Raw genomic sequence first — 15,368 nt, 5'->3', positions numbered from 1 at the left:
GTCAGGTACTCGAGGCGTAAGCGAGATGCCAATGGGGTGATACATCGTCGGAAACTTGGACTCCGAGTTGGATCTCGTTCACTGTTCCTTTAATGCTGCCAGTTTTGCACGAAATACGTTTTGCGTTACGTTTCACGCGAGCCTGTTGCTTTTGACGGCGAGAAAAAATCGCGCCGGCCGAAAATACTATCCATTTTGATGCAGGTAAGACCGGGTCCGTTCTCCCCCAATTTGTGCCCCCCTCCCTGTCCTCCCTCGTTCTTGTGCGTTACCTTCGTCGCTCGTATGTTATCGCGTGTGCGAAAGATGTGCGACAACTATTCGACCTGTGAAATAAAACAGGGAATTTCAAATTTAATCGCTGTCGGAAGTTTTGGGATTCACGAGTCGTCCGAATAAAACGATCGGAGTATGATACCGTTATCAGTCCGTTATCACGAATATTCTCATCGTACGTTCTAGTCGATTAGGAGGAGATACGGTCGACGATATTTACATTTGACACGCTAGACGAATGACATAAATTGACTTGAATCGGGTAATTTCGAAACCTGGATTGTCAGTTATTCGTCACAATCGATAAATTCCGCCTTTTTCTATTTTTATACACTCTTTCGGATACTTCCAAAAAGTGAGGAGGCAAAAAAGAAACATGGGTGCCGTGTGTAAAGAATAGAAATTATTATCTGAAAAGTGTCTAATATTTGTTTCAATTGAATGATTTCATATCTATGATTAATTAATGAAAAGCTGAATATATATTAGTCTCTAAATGTGTAATATCTGTTTATAGAACAAAATTAAATGGAAACAATTGCATCTTGAAATTATGAAATTTATGATGGACAATTGTAATAAAAGGAAAACAATTTATAAAAATGCATAAGAAAGTTATTTAATTTTTTTATGTACAGAATAAAGTATTGTCTATTATATATGACTATTATTTTGTTCACAGAAGCCAATTTTAAAGAAAAGCTTTATAAGTATTAATTTCAGGAATATTTTATATCTAGTAGTATATGATTTAATACTGAATATTTTCAAGAACCTTAAGATAATCTAGATACAAAAATAACAAAATAGAAATAATAATACAAAATTTTTGTGTAATTATAGAATAAATATTGATATCATAAACATGTCTGATCACTTTGGGCCAATTACTTTGAAATGGGATCCTAAAAACTTGGAGATACGGACTATGTCTGTAGAAAAAACATTAGAGCCGCTGGTGCTTCAAGTTACTACATTAGTAAACACAAAAGGTCCCAGCAAGAAAAAAAAAGGAAAATCAAAGAGGGCCAGCGCGCTTGTCGGAACTGTAGAAAAAGCAACTACTAATTTTATCGAAAAAGGTGAAAAGATTGCCTATGAAAATCCAGACATTACAGCAGAAATGTTAAGCGCTGTAGAAGAAGTGAGGAAAACAGGTGCAGCGATGAGCATTGCTGCTAGGTATATATATAACAGTTTATTTATTTATATTTATAAATGTTAATACTTTTTTCTATTGTTATATTATACATTCATTTAACATGAAAATCATTTATACAGGGAATTTTCCGAGGATCCATGTTCGTCATTGAAACGCGGCAACATGGTACGTGCCGCAAGGAACTTATTGTCAGCAGTGACCCGTTTGCTTATTTTAGCAGACATGGTGGATGTTCACTTGCTCTTAAAATCGTTATACGTCGTGGAGGATGATCTGAAAAAGTTGAAGAACGCTTCCTCGCAAGGCGAATTAATCCAGAATATCAAAGAATTTGGCAGAAACGCCGCCGAGTTGATCCACCAGGCGGCCAAGCGTCAGCACGAGTTGAAGGATCCACAACTCAGAGACGATTTGGCAGCTGCTCGAGCCGTCTTGAAGAAACATTCTACCATGCTGCTTACTGCATCGAAGGTATACGTGCAGCATCCCGACCTGGCGGCGGCCAAGGCGAATCGCGATTATGTGCTAAAGCAAGTGTGCGAAGCCGTAAATACGATAAACGACGTTGCTCAAGGAAAAACTCCGCCCGACAGTCAGCATCCTTACGAAGGTCCGGGCGAATTGGCTGCTGCGTTGGATGACTTTGACGAGAGGATGGTGATGTCTCCGCTTGCGTACAATGAGGTTCGTACGCGGCCGAGCCTCGAGGAAAGATTGGAAAGTATTATCAGTGGAGCTGCATTGATGGCAGATTCATCGTGCACCAGAGATGAACGTAGAGAGCGCATCGTCGCTGAATGTAATGCGGTCAGACAGGCACTTCAGGATCTCCTGAGTGAATACATGAACAATGTAAGTAGAGATTATATTTATATAAAAGAAATTATGATTATATAAAAAGAAAAAAAGAAATGTACGAATAATAATATAACATTAACATAATGTCAAAGAAATGTAAAAGGAGTCTAAAGATATTTATAATTAAGTAAACACGAATAGATATAAATGTATCAACTATTACATATTACATCTCTTAATTAAAATAAAAGAATAATTGACATGCTAAATTTAATTATAAACTCTAGTATAAATTTTTGCTATTTATTATTATTTTTTTTAAATTTTGATTTCTTAAATAAAACACTTGATTAATGCATTGATTAATGCAATAATGATAATTAGTTCATAAAAATAATAAGATGCATTGATTTTTCATTTTTTTCGAGTATGAATAAACAATTACATTTTATAAATGACAGTTTATTTAAAAAAATGAAGCATTTATTTAATAAGAATAAAATTTAGAACTTTCAGCATCCAATGTTACAAATATATGACAATTTATTCTAGGATTTTTAATTTATTTTAAGAATTTTATATATTGTTTCACATTATAAAATTTCACACGATATAGTCAATTATGTATAAAATGTGTTATTTTTTATAATTATTGAAACAATATTCTATTGATTTGTTTTTGTTGGTGATGGCCAGTTACAGCGCGCTCGGGGTGGGAAACGGGTAAATATGCGAGAAGTAATCTTACATTTTCTTTGTATATATATTTTCGTTGCATATTTATTAAATAATTAAATACTTTTCCTATGGGTTTTTTAATATGCATATACATGTTATCTTAGATTTCTTACACACTACCAATGCATATTTCTTATTCACAGTAACCAGCACTAATCATTAGATTAGCTGTGTGCTCACTATCTGTTTTAATAATTAATTTTCTAATTTTTTCTACATTTTTATATATAAATATTAAATGACTAATATATATTACTTGACAGTTATATAAAATGAAAATTTAAATGCAATATAAAATGCAGTGAGTAAAACGATAAATTAGCATAATTGTAGAGAATTCGAGTATACTTTATACATTTATAATTATACACATAATTGATAATAAATACATACACACACATATTATGTTTAGATTAACAGGCCACTTTCCATGTATAGAAATTTGAATTAATTTTGGGATCAATCTTTCCTCCACAAAAATTTCGAAGAAACTCATTATTTGTTCCAAACTTTCAATCTTGAATATTTTGAAATTAAATAATAAAGTTTTATTCTATTTATATCTAAACAAAAATAACAATTTATGTTTTAATCTCGCTTATAATTAAAAAAATATCAGTTTCTTGATTTTTTTGTTGAAGATTGATTTTAAGTTTACCAAAGAGAATGCATAAATAAAAAGTGGTTTGGCACATATCTCCGAGATACTTTGTATATATTTAACTTGTAAATAACGCTTATCCTGCAAATATGCTGTTAAAAATCATGATCAATCATCATTATTTAATATTTTAAAAGACATTTCACATATTCTATACGTATATTAATATGTAACATATTATTTTAATAATTTTACTTATATATTCCTTTCTATATATTACTTTTTCCTGTAATACGGATCGAATTTAAACTAACAATAACGATGTCGAATATTAAGCAATCATTAAAGTAAAGTACAAAAATACCTTATCAACTTTGTACAAAATTAATCGGTAATATATGTTGGCAGATGGGCGTCAAGGAACAATCTGAAGGTTTAGAGAGAGCAATAGATCACATGTGCAGAAAGACCCGTGATCTTCGCAGGCAATTGCGCAAAGCTGTGGTTGATCACGTGTCGGACAGTTTTCTGGAAACTAGCGCACCGTTACAAGCCCTGTACGAAGCAGCGGAAAAAGGTTGGATCAAGGAAGTGGAAGAATATGCGCTTATTTTCACGGAACATGCGAATAAATTGGTGGAGGTAAATAATCTTTACATAAATATATGAAAATAAATGAGAGAAGAGTATTTTTACAAACGTGCTTTTTAAAATATCTTAAATATATATATAATAAAATAAAATTATTTATTTTCTTTGAATAGGTTGCAAATCTAGTGTGCAGTATGTCCAACAACGAAGATGGCGTAAAAATGGTGCGTTATGCTGCGGCGCAAATAGAAAATCTATGTCCACAAGTAATCAATGCTGCACGCGTATGGGCTGCACGAAACACGGATGTCGCGAAGGACAATATGAAGGTATTCCGCCAGGCATGGGAAAATCAGATGCGCGTATTGACGGAGGCCGTAGATGACATTACCACGATCGATGATTTCCTGGCGGTTTCTGAGAATCATATATTGGACGATGTCAACAAGTGTGTCTTAGCGTTACAAGTACGTCCCGGTGACGCTGACACCTTAGACAGACATGCGGGTGCAATACTTGGCCGTTCCGCCAGAGTGTGTAACGTCGTGCAAGCCGAAATGGACAATTATGAGCCATGTATTTACACTAAGCGAGTTCTTGAAGCAGTGAAGGTTCTCAGAAAACAAGTGATGCCCAATTTTGAGCAACGAGTGGAGGAGGCTGTGAATGCTCTTCGCAGCAATCCAGCGCAAGAAGTGGACGAGAATGATTTCATCGACGCGTCTAGACTGGTGTACGATGGAGTTCGTGAGATCAGGCGAGCTGTGCTGATGAACAGGGTAAAGAAAACTGTGAAAATTTCGCAACTATTCTCTTGTTTGCTATTAATAATTTATCATTATTTTTCAGGCGGACGAGGACTTGGATCCTGAAGATGTGGAACTGGATGAACATTACACTTTAGAAACACGTAGCAAGTCTAGCGCTCAGACCGGAGAACATGGTGTAGATGAGTATCCGGAGATTAGCGGTATTACGACCGCTCGTGAAGCGATGAGAAAAATGCCGGAAGAGGACAAACAGAAGATCCTGCAACAAGTCGAATATTTCAAAAGCGAGAAACTCAAGTTCGATAAAGAGGTGGCGAAATGGGATGATGCCGGCAATGACATTATCGTTCTCGCTAAGCACATGTGCATGATTATGATGGAAATGACGGACTTTACTCGCGGTCGAGGTCCTTTGAAGACTACCATGGATGTCATAAACGCGGCGAAAAAGATCTCTGAAGCTGGCACGAAGCTGGACAAACTAACTAGACAGATTGCTGATCAATGCCCGGAGAGTTCTACAAAGAAGGACCTCTTAGCGTATTTGCAACGCATAGCACTCTATTGCCACCAGATGAATATTACGAGCAAAGTGAAAGCAGATGTGCAGAATATAAGTGGCGAGCTGATCGTCTCTGGCCTAGATAGTGCAACCTCTCTCATACAGGCTGCCAAAAATTTGATGAACGCTGTTGTGCTTACAGTAAAGGCTTCTTACGTTGCATCGACAAAATATCCACGACAATCCACGGTAACGGTAGGTTTCGTTCTCATTTATTACTTTCAATTATAGTAATAACTGTCTCACTATGCTAATGATTAATATGTCATAAATTAATAGCTATTGCAATTAAGTCAATAATCTTTCATATTTGATATTATATTTATTATTATACCTTTCTCAAACTTCATTAACTGGTTTAATTATAGAAATGTAATAGAAATTTTAATTAAATGGTTTTATATAAAATCAGTTGAGAGATATATTAGAATGTTACACAATAGTAAAAAAATTAAATATTTATTTTTAGTATCATAAAATTGTATGGTTACTATAATTACTAATTATATGATTTTATAATATTTTTTATTCTGTACACTGACATTTATGGATTTTTAGTATGTAAGTATATGCTATTTTATATGTGTGTTATATATGTGATATCTTAACAAATTATTCATGCACAAGTGTTATAAAATATCTTTACAGTTATATTATATTATACTATTAAATATTAGAAAATATAAAAGTTTATTAAATATCATATATATAAATATGTTAAAATATAACACATGTTGATATTTAATCAATATGTTTATTAACTGAAAATACAAAATTAATAATAAAAATAAATAGATATTTAATATTTAATATATTAATACATATTTGTCATATATATGTTTCAAGTTAAATATAAATCTCCTAATATTTAATATAATAATACATATTTGTTATATTTGTGTTTCAATTAGTCTCCTATCGTCATATGGAAGATGAAGGCTCCGGAAAAGAAACCGTTAGTACGTCCCGAGAGACCCGAAGAGGTGAGAGCAAAAGTACGTAAAGGTTCACAAAAGAAGGTACAGAATCCTATCCACGCACTTTCAGAATTTCAAAGTCCTACCGAGAGCGTATAAGCTCTGCCGATGTAAGTGAACGAAAAAACAGAAGTAATGTATTAATATATATATACATACATATAGCATCACCTTTTAAGAGTTATGTAAGGCCAAAATATTTTATTTTCGATGAAGTTTAAAATGTGAACGATATAGAATGTCTGTCGATCATTCCATGGTACACATGAATATACAATTTAAGTATGGTAATTATTAGTTTTTAATCGAGAACAATAATCAGTAATAAAAGCGAATACATAATCCCAAGAAATAACCAATGCAATTTTGAGGAACCGAGCGACTAAAAAAAATCAGTAGGAATTAAGAAAGGTTGAGAAATATATACACAATCATCATATTCAATCTTACAGTAGAGGCGGACAAATATCTATTCCCGCTCAGTCTCGACAGTCTTTGTCATATGTCTCGGACGAACTCGCAAGTGAATAGAGTGAGGGTGAGATAAAGACTATCTTCTATGATAGGAACCGAGACCTTTCGGGACTTGGACAGATCGAGACTTTTGATTCCCGACGATTCCTAAAGTTGAGATGATCCAGCATGTTACGTGAATGCAATGTGTGAGGATAGGAAAGATTCTTCCCTGCTCCCATTCCATCTAACAGAGCATCGAGACTCGAGATCCTGCTCGCTTCCTGCGAGCTTGTATTTTCGGTAATATTTCCGATAATATGAGTATCAAGAATCCAATCTCGCTGGCGGGAACGAGCGGGAGTAAGAGATTTGCCCGCTTCTATCTTACAGGGGCACAATTAAGTATAATAAGGATTTTGTGTTATAAATCATATTTATTTGCGAGTTTGAGTACAATATGATTGTATTTGAGAGTTTTTACTCCCGTGGATAATGAAAAATCTTTACATTATCTAAATTTTTATAACTATAAAAGTGATACATATTTTACTCGTACAACAAATTACCAGATCACTTCCTGCATATTAATTTATTTTTCGACAATAAAATATATTTCTTACTGATTTATATTATTTTATACAACTATATATTAGTCATTTTTATCCTATATATATTTATTATTAAGATTTTTTTAATATCAATATCTTGGACGTAATAGCATAGATTAGAAATATATCTTTATGTAAAAAAAAATTTTTTCTTTTCATAGTAAAATCTATTATTTTTATTTTCTTGTGAAGAATTAAGTTTACATAATACGAAGTTAATGAAACTGATCATGGATTGACACAGTATTGTATCGAAATAAAGAGACTGCAGATTTTAAAATCTTTACTATATTAACTTGTATATAAGTAAATATATTATTATATAGTTACGGGCGAATATTATTTTTAATTTTTGTATTATAAGCTGAATGAGTAGGAATTTGTGGAAAAAATAAATTCCAATTCTTATTCGGTTCATATCGTAATGATAATTTCTTTATTATCAATTTTATTTTGATAAACATATATCAGAATTGATGCGCGTTATATATTAATTATATTGTACTCCATACAATGTAATATTTGCAATACAAGGAAGATTTCAATTACTTGAAAGGCCAAAAGAAGAAAACCAGAGAGCAATATATATTCAGCTCTATATATATTGAATAATTGTTTATATCATATATGTGTATATATATATATATATATATATATATATATATATATATATATATAACTATAAATATATACGAAATGTTTTTCGTATTTTGTAATATACAGAGTTCTCCAAATAAGATATATATCAAGTATTACAATTATACATTCTCAAGTGGTTTCCCCTAAAGTCTATAAATAGAAATAATGGAGGAATGACGTAAATATAAGAATTCTACGCAATTTATGAATTATTTATTTTTTCATATAATTACATATACATACTTTCTTTTATATATAAAAATTTATATTTTATTTGATTAATAGAGCAAGAGGAATTGTTTTGAGTATCATTCATAAGTTTCATAGTTTAATCTTCACATGTTTGTGAAAAAATGCAAAAAATGTGTGGTATAAGATTTATATATTCAATTTATATTAAATTATTATTCACTTTATTATCAAAGTAATTTTCATTGTCTGTCTACATTAACTATGCAACAATACTATCACTTTCGATTCGTCATAGGGTGCATACTATATTTCAGTACTCTGATACATATTGTTACAATACGTTGCCCATTCTTGATAGCTACATAAAATCGAATCATCGATTATACGAAATAGATGCCAATATGCTATGTAATAAATTGATATTGCCTCATTTTTTATTATTGAAATAAGTATTAACGATATTATATAATTAATTTTAAGATTGAAATACTGTAATCAATATGCTGCCAAATATAAGGTGATGCTTTTCTCATAGTAATGACCTATTTATTATTTAACATATGTATTTATTTTCATATAAAATTATCCATATAAATATACTCAAGTTTTCTCATTATGATATGTGGGACAGAAAAGAATGGAAATAAAATCTACATTTTAATACATGTATCTATATTTCGTTTTATGCTATACATTAAATGCTACAAGGAAAAAAAAGGAGCAGGCACAAGAAAAACCACAAATGCAAAAAATTGCTAGAAGTGACAAAAAACACATTATACGTTAAAATAATATATATATGAATATATAAAAGTAATATATCATCTATTTTGAATTAATGTATATATACTAGCTATTTTACAATCCATATATGTTGCATTGCACAGAGTGTACATATGATAAATGTATAATAACGCGGAGAATGACATACTTATCATTCTCTTAGAAACGTGACCTAACATGAAAATTATATTTTTATATGTCATTTTGCTTTTGTACTTTTTTTTTCTTTTGATTAACATAATGCTAAAAGGAGATATAGTTATTCTCGTAAACACGCAAATAATCAAACTCTCACAGTATATTCGAGATATATGTGTTCGCATTGGTTACTGTATACATATAATCAGTATTATACGATGATGTATGACTATCATTTATTGTAGTACTTCGTATTGTACGAGAAGATTACAGCTGCACAATTTACTTAAATCTAGAATAACCTAATATTCTTAATATATGTTGGTTAGAGATATCAATATATGCAAATGAGTTAAAAGGAAAGTGATGCATAATAATTATCAAAGATTCGAGACAAGAGATTTTAAGAATTATAAGAATTTATGCGAATAAATCATGCGGCATTTGTAAGCAATTATAAATCTCAATTCGGAAATCTATTGTGATGCAATCTCTAATATCATATATTATATAACATATAAGATTGCGTTATTTAAAAATGTTAAGGCAAAATTAAATTTGTACAATTTGAACAATGATGAGAGATATATGTGGGTACACTTATATATATGTATATATATATTTTTTTTTCACATATAACGACTGACTTATTTATATAATCTCAAATAAATCGCATCTTTATTCGCATATGTTTTTTTCCAGATAAAATCAATTCATTTTGAAAATCTTAAGACAAAAAATTTTACAAAGACATTTTACATGTAACAGAAACTAGATTTTCTTTTTGATCAATAAATCCTTAAATATAGAATAATAGTCGACTATTTTTATTAATATCAACGGTATATCTCAGTATTATGCAGTATAATATATTGCAAACAATTTTCTATATTACACAGAGCCTAGATTATAGCAGTTGTAATAATTAAAAGATGGTTATATACGAGGATATCGGGTATTAAAGCTGACGTTTAAAGAATGGACGTGAAATCAGTCTCTGCTTTAGATTCGCATTGATTTGATTCTTTTTTTTAAAGCAAAATTCGTTATCTCCTTGTGTTACCTTCAATTTGTTAAACATAACATCGTAAAATATTCGATTATTCTTAAAGTGGCGCATTGTCTTTTTTTATCATTTTTATTCTTCCGACAATTAAGTCTGTAACTGAGCGTGTATAAGCTTAATAATATTTCTTGTATAGAATAAACAATAGGAAAAGGTATTCTAAATTGTAAAAGTACTAATGTAATGTGTCCCATATATGTGAATATTCGGTAAACTTAATAACGCGCTGTTTTTTTTTCTTTTTTTTAATAATCACAGTTTCTACGTTCATACTAAATCAGGGTTGTGACTAAAACAATGTGCATATATTCACCATGTATAAAGTATATAGAACGCAAACACATAACAATATATAGATATCTCAACATATAGATCTTATTAAAATTCGTACACTTATTCATAATCATTAAAAAGAATGGCAGATATCACCAAGTAAGTAAACACTAATGCGTTTTAATCGGTATTATAATCTTGGATTGCAAAAAGTTTGATTTTAAATTTACGATTAAAGGAATATGTATAATTATAAGAGAATATATAATCTAAGATATATATTCTCAAATTTCAAAGAAAAAATTTTTTTTAACATGATGTGATTTAGATAATGTAATTTAATTAAAAGTTATTTCAAGTAAAACAATTATTTGTAAGAAAACAAAAGATAGAAAGTATCAAATATTGTATAAATATGTGATGTGATATCTACTTTCGTAAAGAATGAGTATACATGTATAAATATATATTATGCTAAAGCAAAAGTCAAATCAATCTTCTTGCTATTCAAGCAGATTTGAAGTACATACACCATTTACTCTATTCTCATATTTCACCGATATTACACTACAACCTACAATCTCTAAAATTTCGAAGTAGCTCATGGAAATTGATTTAAAAAATAAGTAAACAATATCCTGATTTTCAGTGTCACTAAAAAGAGTCATAAAAAGAGTCCCTCACAGCCTAAGTAAGACTTTCACTTGAGATCTTTAAGTTTCTTGAATGAATGCTGAAGCAGGACTCGATGTGATAGTTTTTGGATATATCTGTCTTATGCGAATTTCTAAGCGAAACGATATATTTGTACAAATTATAATTCTGATTTTCCGATTGTACGCTTGCAATTATGTCGATTTATCTATCGGAAACGAAATATTTGTTACAAAGTAACATGATATCTTCTGATAATACATGATCATGGTACAATATGTCCTGCTAACGATTCCGTAAATATTTCATTCTCTCTGCTAATAAGTATTACAAAGGAACTCTTAAGGAAAGTTTTCATTGGGCAGATAAACATCAAGCTGTAAAACACTTCTCTTCAGGCTGTAAAAAGTTTTACAATTGCTTTACGGCTTGATGAAGAAGATGAAAAAGTTTACTCTCCAAGATGATGGAATCTGATCGAGACATATGTATAAGATATGAACATAATTTACAAAACAATATGTGTGTATGTTTCTCTTTGTATATACAACAATACTTTAGTAACTTATAAGACTTTTTTCTGTTTAAACGATTCATGCGTTCTATTCCTTCTGTTCTTTCAATGTGTATAAATAAATTATTTCCGTATAGATGCCATAATTATAATTTATATAAATTAAAAATGTACTAAAAATATCTGCCTCCGCAAAAACTTGTTCTCGATGTAGACGGCATTGAACAAGAAATATAAATTGCAAATTTTTTTTAACAAGTGATTTGTTTACACGATCGTCCGTTAATATTTTTCGGCAAAAAACATATACATAATTACCCCACGCAACATCACGTTTGATATCTTTCGTCTATATAAAAATTTCGGTAGTGCATTTAAGTATTTCACCCGGAGATTACGTAATTAATATTACGTTTGGATGACGCACCGCATACTGCACAGTTCGCGCTCTTTATCTCTCCTTATCTTTGTACGTACAGTCACAGTCATTGAACTTCTAACACGATCCACTTAATATACCACTGTCTCAGATTAGAAATAGTAAACTCTAAACATTACGTGTAGCCCGATTTTACGTGACTTAAACAGGGAGGGACAAGAAAAGAGATACATAAGATTTCTACGATGGTTCTGTAGCGACTGTGGTTTCTGACGATGTACTTACAGGTACCACAGTTGATTTGCATGCTGGAATAAATTCAGCTGCGTCTGGATTTAGCGTGCTCTAAAAATTCCATCAATAGTGATATTAATAATAGATTGATAAAGATTTCTACCTCTTTTTTTCCTGTCAAAACATCTTAAAAGCCAGAAAATATGTTGGTTATTACCTGTTTAGCGAGATCATCGGGCATTCTCAGATTGCTAAGTTGTTGACAAAGCTCAGCGGCATTATTATCAGAAGTGCCAGTAGCTGTGGACCAAGCTGTAGAATTCATATTCCTCTGGTGTTGTCTCTCTTCTTCTAACATTGCTTCTAGACACTCCTCCATCAATTCTTCCTCCTCCAGTTGTTGAAGTACCTATGTGCCAAAAATAATCCCATAGAATTTATATATTGTATATTTAATTAAATATTACATATATATATATATATATATATATATGTGTGTGTGTGTGTGTGTGTGTGTGTGTGTGTGTATGAGAAATTTTTGTTTAAGTACGTTCAACTGGACTAAGGTCATTGTTCTAAAAGTCTTAGTTTAGATATTTCAATTGTATATGTGTATTGCAGAATATATATATAAAATTGGAAAATTTTACATTTACAAAGAGAAAAGATAGTACCTGTTTATCAAATTCCTCCTCGTTCTCCATCCACAGATATTCTGAGAAATCACCATCGCCTATACCTTGCACCTCGGGCTCTGTATCGCTGTTATTGTCCATGTAAGAAGTGATACCTGTTTCGTGGCCGTAATAACCGCTTCCGGATCCACCGTTCGGAATCTTCATTTTCATAGCCAGTATGTTGAGCGACGTGCTAAAAACGATCACCTGCAAATTCTCTCTATCAATATTCAACATCATAGGTAGGGTTGGGAAAAACTATACTTAAATTACAATTTAACGTTGACCGAGTACATTCGCACTTACAATATCGTCGTATATATACAATCGATTTTCTTTGTAGAGAGATATCGTATTCTTTCCTCGTCGTTTCGCGCCGAGAGATAATCGACAGATAATTACATGTCACGGAAATATATCACGCGCGTGAGGGAGAGGGGAGTAGGTGGGAAGAGGATATAATGTTCAAACAAATAAACAAGCAATCTGGATAAACACACGGAACTCTATCATCATCACGAACCGCGGAACCCGATTGAACCGACTCTGCTTGTAAACATGACTCCGGTACACGATAAAATCCGACGATGTTGCGCACTGTCGTCCCTAAGGGTGAGGGTTGATTCGTACGAGGCGGTGTCCGAAACGAGACGCAACCTTGAAAGCCAACGGTGGAGAGTCAACAAACGGAACGTCCGCGTCGGAGAGCGACACGAATCTCGCGCATATGGGAATACGATCTCTCTCTCTCTCTCTCCCTCTTGGATCGACTGAATCTTCGGGAACAATTTACTCGGATCAGGAGCGAGATTTACTTGGAATTTGGTGACCCCGGTCTCTCCCAGAGACGCTTTAACGGCGGGTAGCGGGGACAAGACACGGCGCGTACGAGATCATCGTCGTAATCGTCGCTTGACAGATGAGGGCGACCATCTTTGCGATTGATGTCTCGTGCTCGTATCGTATCGGCCGCGAAATCGCTCGCCGCTCGCTCGCGCGGGACGCGTCCCCCTATTGTTTATCGGCCGCCAAACGTCGTCGAATGAACGGACCGGACTCGTTCGGACTGTTCCCTGACGGAATGCGGCGCTTCCAGCGGACACGCGAGCGGAACGTACCTTTTCTGTGAAAAAAAACGGCTTCCAGACTTGTCGTCTTCGTCGTCGTCGTGTACGAAATATCTATCGTCGCGCGTACAGATTCGTGACGGGCACGTACCGAAATATACGTGTCGTTCAACGCAAATTCGCGTTCGCACAGTGCTGCCACCGGCGTCGTTATTTAAAGCCCCGCTCGGGAGCGGTGCTGGTAATACGCCGAATTTCACGAATAAACTGTCAAAATTCTAGTACCTTCGAAATAAAACATCTTTTGCATCGAAAATTACAGAAATTATTCTTCGATACGACATGCGAATCATCGACGTAATATGGGTACATTTTACTCTTTCAAATATTATTAATTTCGTTGTAATGTCGTATATTATATAATTTTTTTCACTGTAAGAAAATATTTAAAAAAGAAATTTATAAAAAGGATAACATTCTCTCTCTATTTTTGACAATTAATAGTAAAACAAATATAATTAGGACCATTTAAAAATATTTTTCAGATAATAATTTTGTATATTATAATGAATAAAAAAACATAAATAATAATTACTTAAAATAAATACTTAAAAATACTTAAAAAAAAAATTTAAAAAAGATAACATTTTCTATTTTTGACAATTAATAATAAAACAAATATAATTAGAACTATTTAGAAATATTTTCCAGATAATAATTTTGCATCTTATGATGAAGAAAAAACAAATAATAATTACTTAAAATAAATACTTAAAAATACTTAAAATAAAAATTTAAAAAAGATAACATTTTCTATTTTTGACAATTAATAATAAAACAATAATAAACTCTCAATTATAATATAATAGGACCATTTACAAATATTTTCCAGATAATAATTTTGTATATTATAATGAAAAAAAGACATAAATAAGATAGAAGGTTACCATCTGCAATTATACTCCAGTTAAAAATAATTAGATTATTTCTCGATAGATGTCTCTACAGTAACGTTTACAAAAAGAGTGACGTGACTTTCGTACTAAAAAAAAAAACCTAGTTTGTTCCACGCCTCCCATATTTTATGCGTGAGGGGAGAATGACATTGTTAATCCTTTCAAAAATGGTGGGAGGATACGGTCGCGCGCGCGCGCGCCTGCAAGTGTAGCAATATTGAGCAACCGTGAGCAACTTTCGTTTCGGAGTACGAGTA

At 32.1% G+C, this 15,368-nt stretch overlaps 2 protein-coding genes across 13 annotated transcripts; one reads left to right on the top strand and one right to left on the bottom strand.

Moving 5' to 3' along the window:
- Positions 1-20: 20 nt before the first annotated feature.
- LOC105259484 (catenin alpha) lies at positions 21-10,325 on the top strand. Of its 10 annotated transcripts, none has more exons than XM_025412519.1 (10): positions 21-204; positions 1,120-1,458; positions 1,558-2,290; positions 2,933-2,974; positions 3,984-4,217; positions 4,340-4,945; positions 5,016-5,693; positions 6,057-6,059; positions 6,410-6,585; positions 9,994-10,325. In XM_025412519.1, the coding sequence occupies exons 2-9, from the start codon at positions 1,142-1,144 to the stop codon at positions 6,572-6,574; spliced, it is 2,778 nt and encodes a 925-aa protein (XP_025268304.1). In that variant the 5' UTR covers positions 21-204; positions 1,120-1,141; the 3' UTR covers positions 6,575-6,585; positions 9,994-10,325. The 10 variants fall into 10 exon arrangements, with proteins under 10 accessions (XP_025268304.1, XP_011269748.1, XP_019885637.1 ...); XM_011271446.3 differs by lacking the exon at positions 9,994-10,325 and adding an exon at positions 6,928-7,543; XM_020030078.2 differs by lacking the exon at positions 9,994-10,325 and having other exon boundaries at positions 21-409; positions 6,410-7,544.
- Positions 10,326-12,256: 1,931 nt separating this feature from the next.
- LOC105259483 (polyadenylate-binding protein-interacting protein 2) lies at positions 12,257-14,314 on the bottom strand. Of its 3 annotated transcripts, none has more exons than XM_011271442.3 (4): positions 14,207-14,314; positions 13,086-13,295; positions 12,629-12,820; positions 12,257-12,522 (listed from the first exon to the last, which is right to left on the bottom strand). In XM_011271442.3, exons 2-4 carry the CDS (start codon positions 13,257-13,259, stop codon positions 12,418-12,420), a joined length of 471 nt encoding a protein of 156 aa, XP_011269744.1. In that variant the 5' UTR covers positions 13,260-13,295; positions 14,207-14,314; the 3' UTR covers positions 12,257-12,417. The 3 variants fall into 3 exon arrangements, with proteins under 3 accessions (XP_011269744.1, XP_011269746.1, XP_011269745.1); XM_011271444.3 differs by lacking the exon at positions 14,207-14,314 and adding an exon at positions 13,904-14,128; XM_011271443.3 differs by lacking the exon at positions 14,207-14,314 and adding an exon at positions 13,395-13,816.
- Positions 14,315-15,368: the final 1,054 nt, after the last annotated feature.

This window comes from Camponotus floridanus, unplaced genomic scaffold (genome assembly GCF_003227725.1).
Source record: "Camponotus floridanus strain SB8 unplaced genomic scaffold, Cflo_v7.5 scaffold52, whole genome shotgun sequence".
NCBI classification, from domain to species: Eukaryota; Metazoa; Arthropoda; class Insecta; order Hymenoptera; family Formicidae; genus Camponotus; species Camponotus floridanus.
The sequence above is the reverse complement of the archived record's forward strand: the minus strand, read 5'-3'. Positions and strand labels throughout refer to the sequence as shown.